General features: G+C 43.4%; 4 protein-coding genes across 10 annotated transcripts in view; 3 read left to right on the forward strand and 1 right to left on the reverse strand.

The window, feature by feature from the left end:
- Positions 1 to 1,736: 1,736 nt before the first annotated feature.
- LOC115404448 (achaete-scute homolog 4-like) lies at positions 1,737 to 2,855 on the reverse strand. 2 transcript variants are annotated; one of them, XM_030113785.1, is made up of 2 exons: positions 2,750 to 2,855; positions 1,737 to 2,673 (listed from the first exon to the last, which is right to left on the reverse strand). In XM_030113785.1, the coding sequence occupies exon 2, from the start codon at positions 2,659 to 2,661 to the stop codon at positions 2,137 to 2,139; it is 525 nt and encodes a 174-aa protein (XP_029969645.1). In that variant the 5' UTR covers positions 2,662 to 2,673; positions 2,750 to 2,855; the 3' UTR covers positions 1,737 to 2,136. The 2 variants fall into 2 exon arrangements, with proteins under 2 accessions (XP_029969645.1, XP_029969646.1); XM_030113786.1 differs by having other exon boundaries at positions 1,737 to 2,644; positions 2,750 to 2,850.
- A 1,223-nt stretch (positions 2,856 to 4,078) lies between these two features.
- On the forward strand, positions 4,079 to 9,509 carry LOC115404426 (PR domain zinc finger protein 4-like). Of its 2 annotated transcripts, none has more exons than XM_030113743.1 (12): positions 4,079 to 4,107; positions 4,426 to 4,494; positions 4,673 to 4,788; positions 5,332 to 5,520; positions 5,686 to 6,450; positions 6,565 to 6,714; positions 6,873 to 6,991; positions 7,070 to 7,155; positions 7,304 to 7,431; positions 7,505 to 8,080; positions 8,173 to 8,341; positions 8,456 to 8,819. In XM_030113743.1, coding segments are annotated over exons 2-12 (2,664 nt in total). In that variant the 5' UTR covers positions 4,079 to 4,107; positions 4,426 to 4,492. The 2 variants fall into 2 exon arrangements, with proteins under 2 accessions (XP_029969603.1, XP_029969605.1); XM_030113745.1 differs by having other exon boundaries at positions 4,090 to 4,261; positions 8,456 to 9,509.
- Positions 9,510 to 10,035: 526 nt separating this feature from the next.
- LOC115404435 (transmembrane protein 209-like) lies at positions 10,036 to 14,659 on the forward strand. The gene is made up of 15 exons (XM_030113766.1): positions 10,036 to 10,090; positions 10,368 to 10,527; positions 10,617 to 10,675; positions 10,768 to 10,899; positions 10,983 to 11,212; positions 11,303 to 11,507; positions 11,613 to 11,788; positions 11,913 to 11,984; positions 12,172 to 12,268; positions 12,444 to 12,569; positions 12,641 to 12,738; positions 12,830 to 12,944; positions 13,072 to 13,169; positions 13,440 to 13,513; positions 13,728 to 14,659. Exons 2-15 carry the CDS (start codon positions 10,388 to 10,390, stop codon positions 13,780 to 13,782), a joined length of 1,677 nt encoding a protein of 558 aa, XP_029969626.1. The 5' UTR covers positions 10,036 to 10,090; positions 10,368 to 10,387; the 3' UTR covers positions 13,783 to 14,659.
- Positions 14,660 to 15,266: 607 nt separating this feature from the next.
- Positions 15,267 to 19,878, forward strand: part of LOC115404432 (putative adenosylhomocysteinase 3) — a 33,988-nt gene continuing 29,376 nt past the window's right edge. For 3 of the 5 annotated variants that reach the window (XM_030113754.1, XM_030113755.1, XM_030113758.1), the window contains exon 1: positions 15,267 to 15,657. In XM_030113754.1, coding sequence (XP_029969614.1) covers positions 15,331 to 15,657 — 327 coding nt within the window. In that variant the 5' untranslated portion in view covers positions 15,267 to 15,330. Of the gene's footprint in view, positions 15,658 to 17,099; positions 17,212 to 19,878 lie in introns of those variants that run through there. The other 2 variants (XM_030113756.1, XM_030113759.1) reach the window with 2 other exon arrangements.

Below are 19,878 nucleotides of genomic sequence, written 5' to 3' on the forward strand. Positions count from 1 at the left end.
GGTCTTGTGATCTGTATGGAATTATCAGTTTCATTACCTGAAATTGGACACAGCAGGCGTAAAGTACTGGTGTATGTTGTGTTGAGGTTGTTCTTCGGTTTTCATGCATCAGCATTTGTCTGCAGTGTGCCATCCGAGTATCACAGTGTGCTTTTTCAGTGGTTGTTCCATTTCCGTCCCGGCATGGGGGCTCGCTGTCGGGACATGTTGCAGCCTCCGTTCCTGGTGGTCCCCCACTCGCCGCACTGCCACTGATAAACTTTATCTCAGCGAGTCATCGGATGCATGCTCGCTTTTCTCTCTCTCTCTCTCTCTCCCTCTCTTTCCCTGCACAGAAGCAGTTTTACAAATAAAAAGAAACATTGGTGCACACAATATACAGAGAGAAAGATTACACTAAGATAAGATGTTTTATATAAAATAAAGCACCTTCTGCATAGAAATTAGATTAGAATCAAAACTGCGTCATGAGAGAAAAACAGCCATCAGGACAGAAGCTTTCATTTAAGTCGCTTCATGTTTCCTATCTTCAGGCTGCCAGTGAACCATCACAGCCAGAGTACCAGCACTTGGATAATTATTGGGTGTATTTCACATACTGCTCTGCCAAACACCTTTCGTGGGGAGTTTTGTCATGCTTTTGTGGTTCTCAATGCCGTTCTTCCATAGCTGCACGGTTCACTTGAGCTGCGCTGTGCTGGTCGTTCCAAACCTCTTTTACTCATATACAATATCATGTTTTGGGTTTTTTTTTTTTTTAATTTGGGGTTTTGGTGTACCTGAAAATTCAGAAAGGAGATGTTTCCATGCAGGTCAGCGGAGGTGAGAAATATAAACAGGCGTATATAAGATAGGTGAAGTGTTTGTGGTGTTTCCTCCTATAATGCTGATGGCTGCCTGATAAATACATTCCTTCAACTATTAGGAGAGGAAAACTTCCTGATAAGCCTGAGATAGTACAGTGAGTAGGTGGTCTTTGAAGAGCACTCAGGCAACCTGAAGAAAAAAGTAAAAAAGTTCTGAGTACTTGGCTCGATGTCATTTATCAGCTCTTTTACATTATGTATTTTCCTGTTGTCCTAAATAAAGATTTAAGTTCAGTAAGCAGAGAAATGGAAAACATTCAGCCAAACAGGCAAAAGCACTTGTACATTTTGAAGATATGAACATTTGAGGGAGAAATCAGCACTGATTTGCATTAAGTTATCATAAAATAAAATTGACTCGCTCATCTTATTACAAATGTATGTTAACCTGAGTGAACTTAAACTATTTGCATAAAGTAAACAACTCCCCGAGTTCACCTTTTCATTATCTTGCCTCATGCAGTTTTTTGTTGTGGAGTGAAATTGCAATATTTAATCAGTATTGATTTTTTTACTGCTGCCTTTTCTATTGTAACTTGAAAATGCTTCCTCTCAACTCCCTGTTTAATTTTTTTGTGGATTTTTCAAAACTTTCAAGTTTCTTTTATTTCTTTTAATCTGATATTTTATCAAAATGCAAGAAAGCTGCTCTGATATAATCTGAAATCCATCCTTTTTCCCAGAAATCTTAAACTGCTTTTCAATAATCATTTGATGGAGCAAACTTTAACCTTCTGGTGACTCAAATATGCACAAAGATACAAAATTCTACAGAAACAAAACGAAGCTGCTCATTCAGAGCTCATTTTGCTTTAAAAAGCATTTAGCAGGGAAGTGACATTGTTAAAGCACATAATAGTGTAATACAGCAATGGCAAAAATGGCTTTATTATAGTTGGTCTTCACAGATGCTTGTATAAATTGCCGCCATAAAAATTGTAAAATATTACAAAACAATAAAATCTTCATTACTCACGTCACTTTTGAGTAACTTGGAAAAATTAGAACTCTAAATTTGTAACTTATTTCCACAGAAACAGAAATGAAATACATCTTTTTGTTAATCATCCTCTCAAATTATCTGTTTTTGAGCGGATGCTTGCTTTACGCACTATAGTATCAAACAAACATGGAATGAACCCAGACAGTGGGGAAAAATGTGTTATTGGTATTTAATGCATATTTTATGATTGGCACATCCACAGGATTGTCTATAACAATCGTTACTTCTTTCTCATTTTGCCCCTGGTGCAGCATAGAGAGAGTGGAGTCAGTAAACAGAGTCGCAGTTGTCGCTGAGGCTGGTTTTGGACTCGCCATCACTGTTGCACTCCGTCCTCCGATGGTTACGCGCGTCTCCAATCGACATATTCCTTCCGCCGGGGACGTTTAAATCCAGCAAGCTCTGCAGGTGTTTGATATAGTCTATGGCCGCTCGCAGCGTCTCCACTTTGCTGAGGCGCTTGTCCTCGAATTCCTGCGGGAGATGCTCTCTGAGGCGCGCGTAACCCTCGTTTACGCAGCGCACCCGGTGCCGCTCCCTCTCGTTCCGTTTGCGGATGAACGCCGGCTCGAAGGAGTAATCGCACACCGGGAAGGGGAAATAGGAAAACCGTCTGTAAGGGAGCCTCTGGTGAACGGGATCCAGGTATGAAGCGTCCAGGTGGAAAGGCAGTCCGATCCGCAGCGGGTCTTTATAACACGCGCTGCTCTCATCCACGGGGATGCCGTGCAGCGCCAGCGGCCCAACAAACGGAATGTGCTCCATGACCTCCTGACTGTAGGACACAGACATCTTTAGGAAAAACTAGAAGAGAAAATCCAAGTTAGAATTAATTAGAAGAAATGGGCGCAATAAATGAACAGCTTTTACAAGATCTCACCCTGTCAGAGGCTCCTCATGCCGCGTTTTTACGCAGGGGTGTCCTCTCGAATCCTGCAAATTTAGGGCGAATAATGAAGACTGGTCTCTTCAAAGTGCTCCTGCTCAGTGTCAGAAGCAGTTTGTTTGTTGGCGTTTTGAGGCTGAAGACACGGTGGGTGTGATCCTGGGCGGAGATGCAGCATGGAGCTTTCCCATCAAGATAAAACTGTTTATAGAAATATTTTCACATCCGTTGACACTGAAAAGAGGCTTATCATGATAAACCTTATTGGGATCAGATACCTCATATTAGCGCAACAATCGTGGACCTTTTGAAAAGTATATCAATAAATGGAGGTCTTTGAATCTTTCAAGAGATAAATCACTGTTATGACAGAATGACTGTTATATTTGAAGCAGCAACAGTTACAAAAAATGTCCTTCAAGTCAAAATCAAATTACAAAACAAATGGGAGATGATTAAACCAATAATGAAACTGAATATTAGATTTTAATTTTATTGTTTAGCTCTTTGTAAACATGAGAAATGTGTGTGAATTATTTAAACGCAACTGTTACATCTTGTTTCTCCATATGGAAGAATAAATTCCACTTTTAATGGCAATTGTTCTCTCAAACCTTTTCATTGCCTTTTTTTTTTTAATTTATCATTGGAGCATGGAGATTAGGAATCACAAGATCCAGGAGTGGAACTTAGGCTCAAAACCTGTAGGTGTTGATAATACCCTAAGAATATCTTTTACAAATTCTGACAACAGAAGTAGTCTTCTTTTTTTTTTTTTTTTTTTTTTTTTTTACAGTTAAACCCTTATACAGTCTATGGATTGTGTATGAAGCTTATAGTTTAACAAATGGATCAAATAACATATTCTTTGAGGTTACAAAAAGAAATGTTTACTAAAAGATGGAGACCAGAGATACCATGAGCCCCGGAACTAAACATGCCCTTATGCAGGCACTAAAGGAACACCCAGATTTCCCACCCCAATCCTCTTTTTTTCTTATCTTTGCTTATCAGTATCAGTAAGTAATCCTAATTTTCTGTACCTATGCGACTTTGCCCGAATATTTATTGAGAAATGCGTAAATGGATGTATAAAATGTTAAAAGCAAAATAAAAACTAAGAAAAAGCATAATTTGTTCTCAGTATTTTGCCTTTTCTGCTATGACTTGCTGTGTGGACAGCATTACTGATTAAACGTGTATTTTGTCTTGAATGTAGAGAAATCTTTCTGCAGCGCCTCAGAGGTCCATGGGGCGCCTGGATCTGTCACGTGACCAGTGTTTAGTGTTGTGCGCCTCCACGCGGTGGCGTTTCTGCGCATGCGCCGGGAGACATGGCCCCTTTCAGGGAGGTATTGTGCCTCTGTGTTGTTTTTATGCCACTCTTTTCTCTAAATAACCAACATTTCTGCAACGAAACACCTTTACCCGTCTCGTCTATTTACACGTGGGCTCTTATTCAGCTGCAACACTGGAAATTTCTCTGTTTTGGCGGTTTATAAACATGTAAGTTAGCAATGCTAACGGGCTAATAGCTAGCCCACCGTGTTCATGTAAACAGCGACAGTTATTGGGAGTTCTTTTTCTTTTTCAGAGGGTTGTGTAAGATATGTTATAAGATATATACCGGTGCTATTGGTTGCTTTCTAACTAGTTGTCTTGTTTTACAGGGAGAGATGTGTGTGAAAACGCCATTCAGCTGTATAGTGTCATCAATGGACATTAGCTGTTGATTTCATGTGAGTAAAGAACTCACACAAAATCTTTGTTTCAGCTTAAAATATCCACGTCTGTGCAAGAAAACTAAAGTAAAGTTCAGTCATTGTTTATTGTTTTTACGTTTTACGACAGAGCCTCGAAGTCAGCTCTAGATCCTGTGCGTTTTGCTCAGTGCTGATGAACTCTTGTGTCGTTTAGGATGAATGACATGAACCTGAGTCCTGTGGGCATGGACCAGCTCAGTGTGCCCTCAGTGAGCGCCAGCCACCTGGGTCTGCCCACTTCCCCCACCCACAATCCCATCCCCACCCCAGGTAAGACAGACAGACACTGGAACAATGAGTTTGTGAGATCTGCAAATGTTCTGCTTTAACCACGCATCCCACCATGGCTTCATAATAACTTGTTTTTAAACATTTGGTGATTGTCTTTTTCATATTCTGTACATATATTCATATGCTGTGCATTTTGATTAGTCTATTACCTATGTTCATCGAGTGTATTCATAAATGGTGTACTCCCTGAAATTAATTCAAGTATATTGAAGTAAATTGAACATTTTAACTCAAATGTATTATTAAAGGATATTTCTATTACTTATTAGGGTAAAGATACACCATTACATGCTATTTATACAGTTCAATACCCTATAAAATTGGGTGATGCTTTTCAAAAGTTGTCGAATTTACTTTACTTAATAACTTTACTGATAAGGACTTTAATCTGGCTTGAGAAGAAAGGTTGCTATAGGTTTTTTCTGTTATTTGTATTTAAAAAAAAATGAATTTAAGTCCTTTTAATAATCCTGAACTTTCACAACTTCTCTACTCTCTCATCCAATGGCTTATATGGTTTAGGCATGCCAGTGGCCATCCCCAGCTTGGGTCCTTCCCTCGGTTCCCTTCCTTCAGCCCTGTCTTTGATGCTCCCCATGGGTCCACTGAGTGACAGAGGAGTGATGTGTGGCCTGCCTGAAAGGAATTACTCCCTCCCTCCCCCTCCGTACCCTCACCTGGAGAGCAGTTACTTCCGACACATACTCCCAGGTGGGTTCATGATTTTATCAGTGTTGTTGAGTGTGAGTCTTCCAGATTGTTGCGTTCTGTAGCAGACATGAGTCAAATGAATGAATTCCATAGAGGCTGTCAGAAATCACTGAGATCTACAGGTCTGCATGTTCCAATGACCACAGTTCTCTCTTTGCTCCTCAGGTATTCTTTCCTATTTGGCAGACCGTCCACCACCGCAGTATATTCACCCCAGCAGTCTTAACATGGACGGCACCCTGTCAGTACCCAGCAATAATCCCTCGGGTCTGGACCCCTACAGTGGCCCTGGAGGTCCGCTGGAGCAGGGCCTGGTGCCTATGGACTCCAGACAGGTCAGCGGTCAGGGGGACCTCCACCAGACTGGTGCTCATGAGCTGGACTCCACCGGTTTAACGATGGAGTCTCGTGTTAGTAGCCCCATGTCCCCAGACCGGATGGGAGAGGAGCTGGCGACCATGGATGGGGTCGGGGTGGTGCCGGACACCCAGCAGCAGCTCGGTGGGGGGCGTCAGCCGCAGCCTCATGAGGGCTTGACCGGGGTGGACTCCTCTGGCGGGGTGATGCCCCTCCATGGCCCTCCTGTGCTGGAACTACCTGTGGTCATGGATCCAGACCACCTTGGGGGACGGGTCGGTAACTCTGGGGGAGGAGGGGCCGGGGGACTGGGGGAGCAGCTGCATACAAACGGGGAGTTGACCTCTGGTGTTGTGAGTGTGGTGCTCACCGGCTCCATGTCCAGCCAGAGCCAGCTGGAGCCTGTGTCACTACACAGCCACACTGGGATGGGGCTGGAGGCAGTCAACGTGTCCCCGATCACAGCGGAGGTGTCTCTGGGGCCAGAAAACAACCTGGTGCTGGTCAACTCCACACTGCAGCTCGAGGACTCGACGTCGAGCAAGGAGAACATGGTCCCCGGCTACACCATCTGTGAGTTTATCTTTTCGAGAACAGCTGGTCGATAATATGATGAAATAACAAAATATATGAATTAGTTTACAGCTGAACAGTTTAACCTGTGCTAATTGTTTGTTTTGTTTCTAGGGTGCACACTGTGTGAGCGCTCATATACCTCAGACTGTCCCGAGCATGGCCCAGTCACGTTCATCCCGGATGCGCCCATCCAAAGCCGAGCGCGCCTCTCTCTGCCACGACCACTGTGCCTCCGTATCTCAGTGGCTGATGAACCGCTTGGTCAGTGAACGTATATCGTAGTTTATAAACACACATTTAGTTTCTAATTATATGAACCTATGTATTTACCTTCTCAGAGACTCCAGTTGGCTAATTATTGGAGGACTTGCTTAAAGTTTTATTGTCACATCAATAGACATCTATATTTTCTCTCTTAGGAGTGTTTGCACGAGATGTTATTCCTCCAAGAACCTGCTTTGGACCGATGGTGGGTCAGCACTGCAGCAATGTGGATCTCTCCGATTGGCCAGAAAAGGACACGCCTCAAATATGGAAGGTCTGAGGCGCAGAGTGTGCGAAAACCCGCTTGGAGATGAGAGTCACAGTGGATGATGAACCATTTTCTCTGTCTCAGATGTACCACAACAACGTGCTGGAGTTTTGCATTGTGACAACAGATGAGAACGAGTGCAACTGGATGATGTTTGTGCGCAAAGCAAGGTATGACTTACAGTAAGGTTTATTCAAAAATGTATGTCGCAAAAGAATCTGAAATTGAATCAGTGTGTCGTTCAGCAGCAGAGTCCTCATCAAATTGAATTAACCGCACCGATCTGAGGTTTCTTCTTCTATGGTTTTGTCTCTTCAGGACCCGTGAAGAGCAGAATCTGGTGGCGTACCCGGCCAACGGTAAACTCTTCTTCTGTACAACCACGGAGATCCACCCTGACCAGGAGCTGCTCTTCTACTACAGCAGAGACTACTGCAGGCTGATGGGTGAGCTGAAGAACAAATCTTAAACTACCTTCTCTGGCTCGTTACTGAACATTTCATGATGCGATGCCCTCAGGCGTTCCCCAGGTGCTCGATGGCCAGCTCTGCCAGTGTGGCAAAGAGTGCTCCTCCTTCAACGAGCTCAAGTCTCATCTGAGCAGCCACAGCAGCACACACAGCCATAACCAGCCCCCACACGGCCACAGCCCCCCGCAGCAGGACCACTCCCAGCAGCAGCAGCCGCCGCCGCCGCCGCCTCCACCTCCACCGCCACAGCAGCAGCAAGAACAGCAGCCTCAGCAGCAACACACTCACCAGGAAGAGAAGCTCACCAATGGCACGTCGAGCTCCTCCTCCTCCCCGTGGACCTGCCACAGCCACGCTGCAGGACAGCCAAATAACAGCGACAGCGGCGGCGGCGCAGCCAGCAGTACTCGGAACACTACAAACGGCGCCTCCAGAGCGAAAGGTCAGGGCCACGTGCGGGAGAAGAAGTTCAAGTGCAACATGTGCTCCCAGGCTTTCATCACGTCCACAAAGCTCAACGTGCACTTCATGGGACACGTCGGAATGAAACCGCACAAGTGCGAATACTGCAGCAAGGCCTTCAGCGACCCCAGTAACCTCAGGATGCATCTCAAGATTCACACAGGTACCAACAGGGCTCATGGGAGTGTGATGGGGGAGCCTGACCAGTTGTGTTTTTCACACCTCTGAAAGTGATGAATGTTTTTCTACCACCAGGTCAGAAGAACTACAGGTGCACCGTTTGCGAGAAGTCGTTCACTCAGAAATCCCACGTTGCCTCACACATGCTCATCCACACGGGTGCAGAGAAGCTCAAGTGTGACCTCTGCGACCGGGCGTTCATCCGAAAGCACGACCTGAAGCAGCACATGTTCTCTCACACACAGTACGTAAAATAAGCACTCAATAGGGTATCATGTAATATTTTGTTTGTCTGGTTTTTTTTTTTCTTTTTTACCTCCAATATCACTGATCACTCACCATCTTTCTTGTTCCTCAGTGAGCGCCGGATCCAGTGTCCAAAATGCAACAAACACTTCCTCAAGACAAACCACCTGAAGAAGCACATGAACTCTCACGAGGGTCGAAGAGACTTCGTCTGCGAGAAGTGCCACAAAGCCTTCCTCACGAAATACCACCTCACACGACACCTCAAGATTTGCAAAGGGCCCAAGACGGACAGAGCCTCGCGGAAGGACCAGGATGTTGAGCAAGAAGAAGAGGAAGAGGAGGAGGATGAGGAAGAGGAGGATAGCAGAGGAGGTAGAAGAGGAGAGAGACTTGTCGATTCGGTCAGTAATGAAGACTGCGGTTTAGATGTCGGAGGATATAACTCTGAAAAGTCTTTGTCGCCCCCTCATTGACGACATACTTCTTAACGCATTTTATTTATTTACTCCTCTACAGTACCGCCGTTTACCTCTCGTTTCCCGCCAAATATTACATTGTGTAATGTCTTTTGTAATCGACAAATTAACTGCCATGTTTTACATTAAAATGTAAGGATTTGTTTTTCATAAAACTGTCATTGCTGCTAAAAAATATTTGTCCTATCGTATTTTAAAAATTTGACTGTATTCCTGTTAAGCTACTTTCCTTTCATTAACTCAGGCTTGTGTAAAGTTCTTGGTTGTTGGGTTTATATAAGCTATTATTAATTTAATTTTTTTTCATTATATTTCAATATCATAGCTGATATGCATTTATGGTTGCACAGTCAGGTCAATTATTCAAAATTATAATTCCACACCTTTGTGTTTCCGGTTAGATTATGTCAAATTTTACTTTACTTTTTGGCGATCTCTCTCGAAAGCAGAATTTTTTCATCTTTCTAATAATGTTATTTTTGGCAAGGGGCGAATATTGTTGAAGAGGAATTTGGGCATTACCTGATTGCGGTATATACAGTGATTTCATTCAATAATATAGCTTCTCTCTGCTTTCTGAGTTCAATAAACAATGTGCCACATAGACATAATTTCTGTCTCTGTCCCTTATGTTTCTTATCATGTAACATTTGTCACTGAATAATGATGGCAGGTAACCTGTCTACAAAACACGATCTGTATAAAATAAACCATTAAGCAGACTAATGCATCTCTTGCCATCTTGTTTTCAAAAGTAAACTGTCTGGGGAAAATTAATTACAGTAATAGATCATTCAAAGAAAAGGGAAACAAGAAACATCTACAAATAGGATGCATGATTGGAATGGTAATGTCAAAAAGAAATATGAAATTTAATAAAACATTTTATGTATAGGCAGAGATATGGATAAGAGACATAAGAGATATGGTATGTAGGAGGAAGGTTATGGAGGGCTTTGAGTTTCAGCAGGAGCCAGAGCAGGAATTTATGGAAGAAATACCAAGGCTTAAAAAATAAATAAAAAATAACTATTAAAAAAAAAGTACTATGAAATAATAAAATAGACATCTTGAAACACAAAAAGGAAAAAAATATAAAGAATAAAAAATTACATTCATGATGATAACAGTAACTAATAAGTTAATGAAAAATAAAATGTGTGTTTTTAAAAAGTAATATAAAAAAAGAGTGACCCGGAAGTGGACGCGGCAACTTCCTGTTAAAATACGAACTATGCAGCGCCGCGGTTGTCATTCACTGTAACGTGGTACGAATTGTCTTTAATTCTTTCGCATTGCCTCTTTGCTTTGGCTCTTTTCCGTTCGAAATGAAATGTTGGTTCTTGGTAAAATGCTCGGGAGAAGACTGAAACTGAAACTGTGCACATTAGCGAGCTAACTTTAGCTCAGTGTTTAGCTAGCAGCAGGCTAACATAACAGACCTAAAAGAAGCACTGTGCTCCGAGCTGAGGAAGGGGAATTTCTTGTTTACGTTTTTGTTAATATATTTTGCCGTAAATCCTTTGTTTTTCTCCGTCCTTCCAGCCTATTAGTAAGACAGAGTCATGTTTACCCCACCAAAGGAGGGGATGCCCAGCATGATCGACAGGGCGTTGAGGATGAGGAGAGAGGAGCAGGCTCGACAGGTGGTCCTGGCCTGGGCAGTACTCAACGTGTCTCTGGCCGGAATGATTTATACTGAAATGTTAGTGCTAACAGCAGCATGCATGTATCTCCCCCCACTTCCCTGCATGCATTGTGCTTCAATCTGTTCCTCCTCTCCTTCTCTGTCAGGTCAGGGAAATTGCTGAGCAGATACTACAACATCACATACTGGCCTATCTGGTACATTGGTGAGTTCCTTATAAATTTTAGTTGAAGCTTTGTGTAAAAATGTAGTTTTTCACACCAAACTGTAATGTTGTTTTTCTCCTCTCTCTCCCAGAACTGGCACTAGCCTCTCTTTTCAGCCTCAATGCTCTTTTTGACTTCTGGAAGTATTTTAAATACACCATGGCTCCCTCCACCATTGCTGTGTCCCCTGAGCAACATCGACTTCTGGGTCTAACAAACACCAGTAAGGCTCTCATTTCTGTTTCCCACAAGATTTCACTTTATTCTAATGACATTAATTTGTTTTTGTTGTTCATCTCTCCGCAGATATTCAGGCCTCTCCACCCAACAAGCCAGAGAAAAAGGAGACCCCAGCTCCCACCCAGTCATCTCCATTGCAAGGCCAGAGCGTCCTGAGCTTCAGCCCATCTCGGCCAGCAGCAGCCAGCCCCAAATTCTCCCCGAGCTGTGTACCTGGGTACAGTCCTCCTTTAAGCAACCCAGCCACCCCGAGTAGTGCAGGCAGCCCCTTTTCCCCCACAGTGGCTTTTGGAAAGGTTTGTTTTTTTAATCTTATGAGTTTACTAATACAAATAAATTGTTCATGGCCATATTCAATATTTTATCCAATATATTCTCTGTCTCAGGTATTGAACTACAGCCCGTCCTCTGGCTCCTCTCCCTATCAGAACACGATGGGGTCAGCAGAAGGCTCCAGCCTCAGAGCTCGGTACCGCACCTCCCCCTCAGTGTTCAATTCACCAGGAAGCAAAGAGGATTACATGGAAGATCTGAAAAGTCTGGAGCGGTTTTTACGTTCGGAGGAGGAGAAGAACCACCGCAGCCAGCTAGGTCGGTACCAGTAGGAATTCTTCCATTATTACAGTGAGATCAAGGAAGCTGACTTGCTTCATGCAAAGTAACTCTTCCATCTCTCCTCATCTTGTAATTCTGCAGGGAGTCCAGAGTCGGTGTCTCCAAACCACAGTCCAACGTTTTGGAACTACAACCGCTCAGTGGGAGACTACGCCCAAACCTTGCGGAAGTTCTTGTACCAGCCTGCATGCCGCTCTCAGGCACCGTCTGCCCACAAGGATGAAACAGACCTGGGCTCCAAACAGGCTGCTGAGGAGGTCTGTGGATGGTTTGTTGTGTTCTGGGTGATTACTTCAACCCGCTGTAGAAGTACACTCAACACCTGAACGTCTGACAATATGGTTTTAGTTGCTGTTTTTCTTTCGATCTACTGATTTGTAGGTATGGGCCAGAATCACCACCAGCCGTGCTGCAGTGGATTGCATCGACAGCTGGACAGCCAAACTCAGGAATGTAAGAAATCGTGTTACTGGAGCAGCTTATATTTGCACATCTGACTTAAAAACAGAATGAGCTTGCACACTCAGAACTTCCTTTAAGTGTGCAAGGCCAAACATGAATGAGATAAAACTGTGTGTTTTGTCAACTGATTTTCCCTGTGGTTTTAACCAAATGTGTTCATCTCAATTTGTGTCTGCAGTGGATCAGTGACACCATCTTGGTCCCCTTGGTGAAGGAGATAGACTCGGTCAACAGCCAGCTGAGGAGGATGGGCTGTCCAGAGCTTCAGATAGGAGGTACGTCAGAGAAAGTTCTGTAAATACTCCATGAAAGGAAGCGTTGTATTCAAACATATCAGGCATTCAGTTAAGCTGCTTATTCATTATAGAAACTGGCCGTTGTAATAGTGTGGTTTCACTTTGATCATAGAAATTCTACTTAGCCGTTGTGTTGCTTGCTGTTGTTTTCCAGAGGCCAGCATCAGCAGCCTGAAGCAGGCAGCAGTAATGAAAGCCTCCTCTATTCCCACCATGAACTCTATCGTCCAATACCTGGACATCACACCAAACCAGGAGTACCTCGTGGACCGGATAAAGGGTGAGTTTTGCAGGCATTGATTGGGACTAAGTGGAGTGAACAGTTCTCAAAACGTGTTCTGTGTTGATTAGAGCTGGCTCACAGTGGCTGCATGAGCTCCTTTCGCTGGAACGGTGGAGGCGACGTGAAGAACAGGAAGTGGGATACAGACCTGCCGACCGACTGTGCCGTGAGTGACAGACTGTGGCTTCTGGCAGAGCTTCGACCCAATCGCATCCGACCTTCACCTTAAATCTGGGAACTGTCTGTCGACCCTTTAGATCCTGATGCACGTGTTTTGCACATACTTGGACTCCAGGCTTCCCCCACACCCAAAGTACCCAGATGGGAAAACCTTTACTTCGCAGCACTTCAGGCACACTCCGGACAAACCTGGTCAGTGCACATGCATCCACCATTGTTTGTTTTTGATTTTTTCAGAAGGATCTTAGCAAAAAAATCAGACTTGAGCATAACAATCTGTATTGTGAATGTAGTTTCTTTGTTTCTTTCACGTTGTCAGATGTGACCAAGGAGAACCTCTTCTGCATTCACCAAAGCAGCACCACTCCCCCTCACTACCAGCTTATATACCAGGGACACATCTATAGCCTTCCCAAGGTAACTCCAAAACCTCCCAACGATCTGGATTGTGAATGATTGTCTTCTCAACGTGCAGCGTCTGTGTTTCACACGTTTCATAATTAGTTTGAACTGTTAATGAATAATTGGTTTTATATACATGTTTTTATTGATCAGGACCTTAGAACTGAGAACTTTCTATCAACTGATCTTCCTCATAACTGTTTTTGTGTTCAGTAAGAGCTGAGGCCACCTTGCTTGGTTTTGGCACTTTCTTTGCAGTGACAGTGATTTTAATCTCCATTACAGGGCAGGAACAATTTGTTCCACACGGTCCTCATGTTCCTCTACGTCATTAAGACCAAAGAGTCGGGGATGCTGGGGTGAGTGTCTCGGCAGTTGAAAACCGATAAAAACTCGGCTAACTCAAATGAATCTTCAGCACATGTAGCCGTTTGAGAGTATCATGATATATTGACTCATTCTCAACAAAAAAAAGGTCATGCACTGAGGAGCTGATTGGATATTGATTCAAAGAGTATTGACCTTGCTTCTTCTGCTGTGCACCACTAAAATTGCTGTATGTATTTTCTGCAGGAGGGTGAATCTTGGCCTCTCTGGTGTGAACATCCTTTGGATATTTGAAGACTGATGCTTCCTCTTTAAAACGCCCGAGAGTGAATGTTTTTTTTCCCCCCTTTTTAACAGTGTTGTGAAAGTGTACTGATTGGAATAACACGTGGACGTTAGGACTGCTCTTTCAGGGGGCATATTGTGAGGGAAAGCTCTTCATTTTCAATTTTACAACAGTTGCACAGTTTTGGACATACTCTCGGTTTTGATGCACAAATTGTCAACATCATGTATTTTCACCTGCATTTTACAGGCACGCTTCTTTATGAAGCGCCTTATTATACGATTAAAGCAGACCGTGTTTGTTTGAGAATTTTCTAGTTTGTAAATGATATACCTCGGCTTTATCTGACAGAAAGCAAAGGGCTCAGAGCCATCAGGTTGAATGTAAATACAGCATGTGTTGACTCACTTGTATCAGCAGCTGTTTTACAAACGATTGCCTGCAATAAGGATATACCTGGCATGTGCACGAATTATGCGAATACAAAACAGATTGCAGGAATACTGAATAAGGTATTGAAGCATTTTTTGTACTACAAACCACAATGCCATGCATAGCGTTGTTCAGTAGCGAATGATGGCGAACAAGGAAAGGGCCTTTCTATCACAGATGCCTGTCTTTGTTTTTTGTGAGTGAACAATTTCATGTCAGTTGTCTTGTATACTTATTTGTGCCATCCGTTGCTGTTTGGATATTTTTACGTTCATTTTTTTCTCCTTGTTTTTAAATAGTTCAATTTGAGAAATGTCTCAAGAGAATTAAAAAATTTAATTCAGATTTTACAAAGAAATGACTGAAGTTGGTTCATTCTTCCCCACCTTTGAATGTTATAGAAAGTCCACTCGGTGGCAGTATTGTTCACTTGAAGCGATTTGACCTTACTCCTGTACCCATTTTCTCCTGCTCCAGCATGTGTGTTTTAACGTGATCCTGGCAGGGTCTTTAATTTGCTGAATTCAAGCTGGAGACCATTAGTGTTTAATGATTGACAATATTTCCGGAAAAACATGTCGACATTTAATAAAAACAAGTGACGATGTCTTTCATAATTTGTGGGTATTAGTGAGTTTAAGACATAATATAGTCTGATATTTAACCAGACGTAAACCATACAGTTCAGAACATGACAGCATTTGGTGTGATGGAGATGCGTGTCCTTCTTAAATGCGGCTGTGTTCAGAACAAAGCGTTATCTGGCAAATATCACGTTTGTTTTGTAGTTTAGTGTCGTCCTCTTTAGTAATAAACGCCATCTCCCACAATGAACCAGGCAATGCGGCTTTTCCAGCTGGGAAATGTAGTCATAATGTCTGATGGAACAGCATTTTAAATACTAGAGGTGTAAAATGTTTGCTAAAGTATTTTATTTTTCGCAGTGAATTTATTTTAAATCATTATTACCGGTATTTATGAATAGTGTCTTATTAAATTGAATATTTATTTGGATTTGACTCCTAACTATAACTACAATAACCATGATGCTTTGCGCCGGCGTCGCTCCGCCGCTAACATCCGCTTGACTCGCTATCGGTGCTGGAAAAAGGACTTTGAGAAACTGCAGCGATGTCAGTCCAGGTTGTGGCAGCGAAAATGGCAGAGGTCGAACTCAAAGACGTCCCCACCGGCAAAGAGTTGTCGGCCGAATCCCCGGTGACACCGACCTCGGAGGGCAAGAACATCCCCAGAAACGACCCGCACGAGGCAGGTTCCTCCGCTGCTACGTCCCCCGCCGCGGAGCCATCCGCGAAAGCCGGGGAAGGCTTGCTCACCCCGATCCCCGCAAAGATGCCCCAGGCGTCAGCTATGAAGCGCACGGACCCGCAGCAGAACGGCGGAGAGGCTTTCGTGAACCGAGACGGCACCGTGGCCGAGGCTCCGCGGATGAAGAAGGTGAGGGAGTGCGTGTTTTCTCCTCGGTGTACCGCGGGCGGTGTGTTATTATGGGACCACCGCGGAGGACCTCGCCGCAGTGAAACCTGGCATTGTGTGGCGATGCTAACAAGCTAGCTGGTCCCCAGAGCTGATTCAACGGTGTCACTTCACGCTTTTAATGATGGGCTTCGGCTCTAATGACACTTTGGAGGCTGTAATGAGAGCCTCGGACACGTAAAAGCACGCCGTTTTGGCTGACATTTAGCTGAAATCTGTAGGACATGATGGTGTGATGAGGGGGCAAGAGGATCCAACTATTCTCAAGTTTTCCGCTGAGAGCAGTTGTTCTGCAGATACGTGACTTTTCTGTTTGCCGTTGAAAACATGATTACCTCTGTTTTTGTGGTTTTTGGATGGTTCTCACTGTAATGCGCAACAGCACCATGTGCGTCATATGGCACCACAAATGCAGTCACCCTTCAATCAGAGATAAGGCTGGACTCTCTATTAGGGGTTTCTGCGCTTTGTCAACAACCTAAACAATAAAATGTAGCTACCTCGTGTTTGGACACGTGGTGCCCGGCGACAGCACGCTGATCCGACCTGATCATGCAGGTACTGTCCCTAATTCTCCAGTTCAAGTGGGTTTTGACCCATGCTTGACCCCCAGGTCAGTGCAGTGAAAACACAGTGCACAGTTCACTGATTAAAATACACGCCTTGGTAAATATAGTCAAGATTTAAGCAGTCCGATTCAACATGTGTGACCCAACTTAGACATAACAGTAATCCCTGACCCAGGGTCATTCATGTCGCCTAGTTTTTTTTTCACAATCCTGATTTAGCCCTGGGAACACCTCAGGTTTATACTTTGGCAAAGGGAATCCCAGCCCTTCTGGATTAATGTTGAGGCTGAAGTGGCCTAGGTTATCCAGAATCCACCAACTGCTCACTTCTGTTTTCTTCCATGGAACAATCTGGTCTTTTCAACTTTACAAAGATCTTTATTGGAACAGTAACAAGAGCTGGTATTTAGAAATTGCCTGTAAAGCACCTAATCAGTGTTGATAATTCTAGAATTAGACTTGAAGTACTGTTATTTTACTTGATGCTTTTGTGAGCATACCTTACTTAAATGATGGTTTTGAGCAATGTGTTGATCAGTTTGTGCACAAAACTACTAGGTCAGATTTGATTTCACCCCCAAAATTGTCTTGGAAACACTAAAAGTTAGGCAGTTGTTAGGCAGGAACGCCTAAGGGTGGGGTGAAATCTTGACACTGAATAAATAGGATGGGATCCACTTGTTACCCACAGCTTTAGGAGGCACTTTTGGCGAGACCTGGATTTCACCGTGAGAGCATTGGCTTTGCGCTAATGGCAGTGTAGAGCAGGTGGCCTGGTGTACCTCAGACTGTCAAATCAAACAAGCATATGGAAGTCGAGCAGCAGTCAGGAGCACTGGACCGACAGGGTGAATCACGTGAGGGAGACGGCCCAAAGCCAGATCTACCGGACAGCAACAGCCACATCTGGATTATTGAGGAGATCCATTTCACATACTTGACAATGGTACCAAGAGCTTTCACACTTGCCTAAACACTGTAGGTTTGTTTAATCTTGTATTGATATCTCCGAAAGTTAGCATTGTAATGTAATTTCTAGAATGCCTTTTTTTTCTCTTTGGCTTGTGTTTGCTCCTTTAAAAAAAAGTGTGTAGTTTTAGTAGTGCTTTCATTCATATATTTTTATTCTAGAGAGATTACATTCCACAGAGATCATTTTAACTCAACAGAGGACATCTCTGAATTGTCAGGGTGCGTTATTTTCATGTAAAGTAGTAATCTTTAATGGATATCACTCAGGGTTAATACAGTGATGCTGAAATCTGTCCACCATGGTAATTTAAATTTATCATTGTAGCTGCATTGTCTTATCAACTACTTTAATATATTCGTAATTTCCCTGGAACACAGGGTCGCTTGCAATCTATTTATAGGATGTTTTGCATAGTGGATTTTATGTCTCTCTGCATTACAGATATGTACAGCTGCAGTCTGCGCTTTAAGCATCTGCTGACTTGTGCTTGTCCAGTGCAGTAAAGGCTAAGTGAGGCATTCGAGCTGATGGTGCAGGCCGGCCGTGTTGACTGACTGAGCGACTGGATGACTGGCTTGCTTTTAATCCTCGCCTTTATCATGTCGCCACATGACGGGATTAAAAGGCGAGCTCTCTGTTGTAGGTGAGGCCAGATGTAAGCTTTTTATGGGAGCGATGAGTTTGATTGTAACTGGCTTGAATACTCAGCCAGCATGAGAAGGAAAATCACTGAAGAGCAAACTCAAGTGCTCTCATGGTAGCTATCTGTCTTTTTTTTTTTTTTTGGCTTGCTTCTCTCTAGTTTCCAGCATGGTCAGTGAGGTTCCCCTGCTTGGTTGCATATGTTGATGTCTTATTATAGATGGATGATTCACCTGTGTGGTACAAACACGATCAGGGCTCTCCCTAAGCCTATTCTCCAGCTGGCATTTGGCAATGATTGCTCTGCCTGACAGATTAATGGAAATCATGCACAAGGTTGAATTTGAATGACTCCACAGAACAGCGAGTGAGCCAGCCCATCCCTTTCTGGTGTAACGTTATGTCACCCGGTAAGCTGGAGTTCCTGGTACAGCTTCCTAGATAACAGGCTTACAAAGACCTATGGCTGCTTTGCTGGGTAAAAGAACACTCTGCAAATGAAAAGAAGCAAGATAAGTGTATCTGTGATGTTTACATTGACTCATTTAGATTGTTTTAGTGGGTCCAGTCTCCATGGTCAAACATTTCTCTTTTGCACCTTTTGACCTTGTTAAAGTCAACAAGAGTGACTGAGTTTCCCCGCCTGTTGAAAGGCCTTTCTGATGAACTACTGTATATTAATGTCATTTAGGTTAACACTATTCTTCCTATTTCTATGAATATTTCATCTTTAACCTCCTTGAAACTTTTCAACTGCATCCTGCGTAGTAGACAAAGTTACAGCTCTGTGGTTTATCAGCATGGTGATCTTCTCACTAAGTCATCCAGCGTCTCCATATCCTCATGACTGTCCTCTGACCACCAAGCAGAATGTGTCATCGGTATTTCACGTCCTTTCATTTATGATTCACGTCTGTGATGGAGCTGGTCTGCAGATGAGAGCGCAGGCACGGCCTCGCGGTAATCACATGGACTTCTGCAGGGATTCTGTCGTCTCTCATTGCAGTCAAAACGCTGCTGTAATCCCACTTCTCTCTTCAACAGATGGATTTATAGAATAACTTTGTTTTTAGTGTTACCAACAGTTTGAGTAAATGGTGTTTTTTGTGCATGAAAATAAAAATCAACAGTTTTAAAAGCTGATTATTGTGGCTTTGTATTTGTCACAGTAGTGGAATTGTTGGTAGTTAGCCAGTTCATTTTGTGATGTTAGTGTTTTCTGCTCAAAAATGTTCCCTTTTTTAGTTACATCGTGCAGTTGAAAGAAAAGTGGACCACATTTGAAATTAAATGTGAGCACACAGTTGTCCTTTATCCTTCACAGCTGTGATTTTAACATAAACGTCACACCTTGTGCAACTGACTGGTTGATGATAGATGGACTGTTTTTCGCTCCAAATATTTGTGGTCTGATCTCCCATCTCGCCATGTCCGTGTACCGCAGTGTCCTTTGCACATCATTGCTCATACCTTGCATGACAGCAGTTCTAGTTTTGTGAGTGGCTGGAGAAGTGTGACTGCTTGAAGCTGTAAAATGTGCGATCAGAGTATATTTCAATGACATTTTACCACATTAATCATGGGTTGTATCTTTTAAGACGTACTAAAACATTCACACATCCGTTGGCGGTGTGTGTGTGTGTATATGGGGAAAGAATGTGGCACAGTGGTGTGGAGTTTGAAGAGCGCTTTGAAAAAGAGAGGACTGGTTACAAATCCAACCTCCTTGTTAAGTCTTCTCCTTTTTCCATGCATGTTGGCCTCAAAAGAAGAATGAGCTGATTTGCTTGTGGATGGCAGATTGTCATAATCCCAACCCTCAACATGTGGAAATGACTCGGGGTGATGTGGAGTTCAACATTTCCACATCACAGCAGCATCTCTGAAGGATCTCCTCCCAGTGAGAAGTGACTGTTGTGGATTCTGAGTTAAGTTGAAGTTAGCAGTCCTTTGTCAGAGGCCACTGGAGAGGCAGGCTGTGGCTCAGGCAGGATCATT

The sequence above is a fragment of the Salarias fasciatus genome, chromosome 17 (genome assembly GCF_902148845.1).
Source record: "Salarias fasciatus chromosome 17, fSalaFa1.1, whole genome shotgun sequence".
Lineage (NCBI taxonomy): Eukaryota > Metazoa > Chordata > Actinopteri > Blenniiformes > Blenniidae > Salarias > Salarias fasciatus.

Excerpts from the sequence above, each read along its gene's own strand:
- LOC115404448 (XM_030113785.1), bottom strand. The coding sequence starts at position 2,661 with ATGTCTGTGTCCTACAGTCAGGAGGTCATGGAGCACATTCCGTTTGTT.
- LOC115404426 (XM_030113743.1), top strand. Across the intron at positions 6,992-7,069 it reads ACACGCCTCAAATATGGAAG|ATGTACCACAACAACGTGCT; the intron begins GTCTGAGGCGCA and ends TCTCTGTCTCAG. Across the intron at positions 7,156-7,303 it reads ATGTTTGTGCGCAAAGCAAG|GACCCGTGAAGAGCAGAATC; the intron begins GTATGACTTACA and ends TTGTCTCTTCAG.
- LOC115404435 (XM_030113766.1), top strand. The coding sequence starts at position 10,388 with ATGTTTACCCCACCAAAGGAGGGGATGCCCAGCATGATCGACAGGGCG. Across the intron at positions 12,945-13,071 it reads GCACACTCCGGACAAACCTG|ATGTGACCAAGGAGAACCTC; the intron begins GTCAGTGCACAT and ends TCACGTTGTCAG. Across the intron at positions 13,514-13,727 it reads AAAGAGTCGGGGATGCTGGG|GAGGGTGAATCTTGGCCTCT; the intron begins GTGAGTGTCTCG and ends TATTTTCTGCAG.